Here is a 3606-nt window from a genome sequence, read left to right as displayed (position 1 = left end):
GCATAAAGTCCTAAATGGTGCGCGTGCGTGTCCATAAGTGTGTTGGAGAGGTGTGTGAGGGGGGAGAGGGTGTCCCACGTTTACAAAACGCAAAGTTTAGGATCCATGCGAAATATCGCCAAGAACAATTTTAAGTGGTGAGAAAGTCTTTGTACATGGGGCACCAAACTATAATTGAAAGGAGAATTTCCGGGGCAATTCTATTGTGTTCCTTCCAGTTTATGATGTGCAATACAGGCAGGCAGTAAAAGCTGTCTTTACCAGGACTCCCTGTCTGAGGGAAGGAAACTCATTTTACGATCCGTTTAAAGGAAGGGCACGGTGCAGCATCCTCAATTGAGAGCCATTCGCATTGTTGGGGAGTCCAGTCTTTAGAAAAGCAGCAACGCTCCCTGGCATCTCGGTGTACCGCTGCCGCCTCACACTTAGGACTGTAAGGTAAGAAAGACGGAAAGGTAAAAGGGGTATTAAACAGGCGACTGAGATTTGAAGCCATTAAGCCATTTGTAGGCAATTTCTTCATTCCTGGGGATTTTTTTTTTTCTTTTTGAGACGTTCAGAAAGTTGAGTCCACTCCTCGTTTTTGTTTTTTTTTCTTTCTTTTTTGCCTGGGACAGGTGATTGTGTAGGGTTTTTTTCTTAGAAAGGAAAACGATGGGGCTCACTCAAGGGGCTCGTCTTGATTTTCAGAGCTCGGGCAGCCCTTCAGGGCCAGCGGCATTGCAGCAGGGGCCGGGAGTGGTGGAGTCTGGTGGTCGAGGGGAGACCCGCACAGATCCTTTAATTTCCATGGGGAAAAACAACTTGAGGGTGGCGAGCACCCTCCTTTAAACTTTGTATTTCATGATCTGATTTTTCTCAACACACACCGCCCCCCGCTCTGATCAGTCTGAAGGACCACATGGTGCGCGCGTCCTCCCGGGGGGCTGAGCTCCCCCTCCCGTGGCGGCGGCGTCGGGGAGCGAGGGGGCGGTGGCGACGGCTGCAGGGGCCCTGCCGGTCAACCCCGGCCCGTCCATGGCCGGGCACCGGCGGGCCGCGGCCGGCACCACCTGTGAGGCAGGCGGGGATTGGCGGGAGGTGTCATATGACTGGTCACGTGCTCGAGGCAGCTCAGTCCAAAAGAAAATGGGGTTTGGTGTAAATCTGGGGGTGTAATGTTATCATATATCACGCTACCTCGTAAAACCGACACTGAAGCCTGCCGGACAACAAATCACAGGTCAAAATTATGAGCTCTTCGTATTATGTGAATGCGCTTTTTAGCAAATATACGGCGGGGGCTTCTCTTTTCCAAAATGCAGAGCCTACTTCTTGCTCCTTTGCAAGCAACTCCCAGAGAAGCGGCTATGGACCAGGCGCGGGTGCCTTTGCCTCCTCCATGCCCGGCTTGTACAATGTGAACAGTACCATATATCAAAGCCCGTTTTCTTCCGGATACAGCCTGGGCTCTGATGCCTACAACCTGCATTGTTCCTCTTTTGATCAGAACATTCCCGTCCTCTGCAATGAGCTAACCAAACCCAGCTGTGAGAAAGCGGAGGAAAGCAACCTGCACAACCAGGCTGAGCCTAATTTCCGGATATACCCCTGGATGAGGTCTTCAGGTAGGGGCAAGCGGATAGGGCTCGGAGCCGTGGCAGCCAGGCAAAGCGCGTCGCCAGAATTACTGTCAGCACAGCCTCTATGGTTTTAATTATAGCCGAGGCGCCATTGCGTAGAAAGCCCGTGGCATTGTATGTAAATGAGTATCATAAAACTTTTTATTGCCCAATTAATGGGTTCTAGCCTCGTAAATTTATTTAACTCCATTTGCTATGGAATTTTAGCATTGAGTTGATTTGCGCTGTTTGCTATAGAAATGTGGACATTTGGCTTCGGGCTCCCAGAGCCCCCTCGAGTAAGCGTCTCCCCTGCCCTCTGCCGAAGTTAGGCAAAAAAATCCCGCTCGCTGCAGAAGGCGGAGGGGAGAGGGACGTTCAGGAGCGGGGGACAGGCTGCCAGCCCACGTTGCCGAGACATGCCACTCTCGTCCCCCCTGCCCTTTCCACGGAGATAAAGATCTATAGAAATGTACTAAACAGGAAAACGGGGCGGGGGTGTGAGGGGGCTGGGGGCGAGAGTGTGTGGAAAAGGAGAGCTCTCTTCTGGAGCTAAATGCGATGTATTGTTTACGATGCAGGCGGGGGGGTGGAGGGAGACCCCGACATTACAATAAAATAAATACAGCCCAGCCTTCCAGCTTTTTATTTCCCCTTGCGAAATGTGAAAGGCTGGAAGGTTTAGGGAAATACATTGCCTGGGGGAAAAGTTCCTCCTCCCAAAAGCAATTTCCTTCCCCACCTCCTCTCCTGAATGCTTTATCTCCACTTTTTCTAGGTCTCGAGCAACTTAATTTTTGCCCTGCCTAAGCAGGGCAGGTCATGTAGCTGAAACGTCTTTGTTAGGGCAAAGAGGGTGTGGGGGGGGGGCGGGTGGAAGTGAGAGAAAGGGATCATTTACTCTCGATTGGTCGCTTTTTGTTTATTTATTTGTTTATTTATAAGAAATAATAATAATGATTAAAGAAAAAATAAAATAAAAACCCACACTAAATAAGAGAAAACTTTCCACTTCTCTTCTCGCTTCACTCCTGGCCGTGTGTGCCTGCTTTTAGGTCCAGATAGGAAGCGAGGGCGCCAGACCTACACTCGCTACCAGACCCTGGAGCTGGAGAAGGAATTCCACTTCAATCGTTATCTGACTCGGCGGCGGAGGATAGAGATCGCCCATGCCCTCTGCTTGACGGAAAGGCAGATCAAAATCTGGTTCCAAAACCGGAGGATGAAGTGGAAGAAGGAGCACAAGGAAGAGAGTTCCAGCACCCCGGCTCCCAACGAGCCCACGTCAGCAGCAACCTCTGTCGAGAAAGTGGAAGAAGACGAAGAGGAGGAGGAGGACTAAGGAGTCCCACTCGAGGAAGCGATCTTAGTATAATGTATGCACATGACAGTTGGAAAATCTCCCTTTAAAGGAAAGGAAAAAAAAAAAAAAAGAGAGAGACTCACTTTTTATTTAAAAAAAAAAATCAGTTCCCTTTAATAACCATCTTGCAAGCGAGCGTTTGCAAACTTGAAAACGTTTCTTGAGGTGGTTTTCCAGCCTTCTCTCCATTCTCCCCAAACCTACCCTTTGTCGATTCTTTTGGTAATATATCCTAAGAGCGTCCTAGAATGATTTCTTCTTTCGTTACCCAAACTTGGGTGGGTTTCTCCAGGGGACATTTCAGTGGGAGAACTGCTGCTTGCAGAAATAGTAAACCATGACCTTCTGAAGTAACTACCTGACTCAATAGTTCCAATTGTGTGTAAAGGGAAAAATGTATTAGGCTCACATAAAGAAAAACTACCTAATTTAGAATAAGTAACTCTGCACTTCTCTTTTTTTTTGTGTCTTTTAAAAAAAAGTTATTATTAGAAAAGTACCATAACTAACACCTACACTAACAAAAGGTTAAACAGCAAGTAAAGGGAAAGAAAATATCTTCCACAAACCACTACAATCTACAGCAATTATTTGTACTACCTATTTGCCAGACTACCTATATATCTTGCTCCGCCTACCTAT

The 3606-nt window shown here is 48.0% G+C and overlaps 1 protein-coding gene across 1 annotated transcript; it reads left to right on the top strand.

The window, feature by feature from the left end:
• Positions 1-1231: 1231 nt before the first annotated feature.
• Positions 1232-2944, top strand: HOXA7 (homeobox A7). The gene is made up of 2 exons (XM_054385084.1): positions 1232-1607; positions 2657-2944. Exons 1-2 carry the CDS (start codon positions 1232-1234, stop codon positions 2941-2943), a joined length of 663 nt encoding a protein of 220 aa, XP_054241059.1. The 3' UTR covers position 2944.
• The last annotated feature ends 662 nt before the right edge of the window (positions 2945-3606 follow it).

The sequence above is a fragment of the Indicator indicator genome, chromosome 11 (genome assembly GCF_027791375.1).
Source record: "Indicator indicator isolate 239-I01 chromosome 11, UM_Iind_1.1, whole genome shotgun sequence".
Lineage (NCBI taxonomy): Eukaryota > Metazoa > Chordata > Aves > Piciformes > Indicatoridae > Indicator > Indicator indicator.
This window is presented reverse-complemented; position numbering and strand designations above follow the sequence as displayed.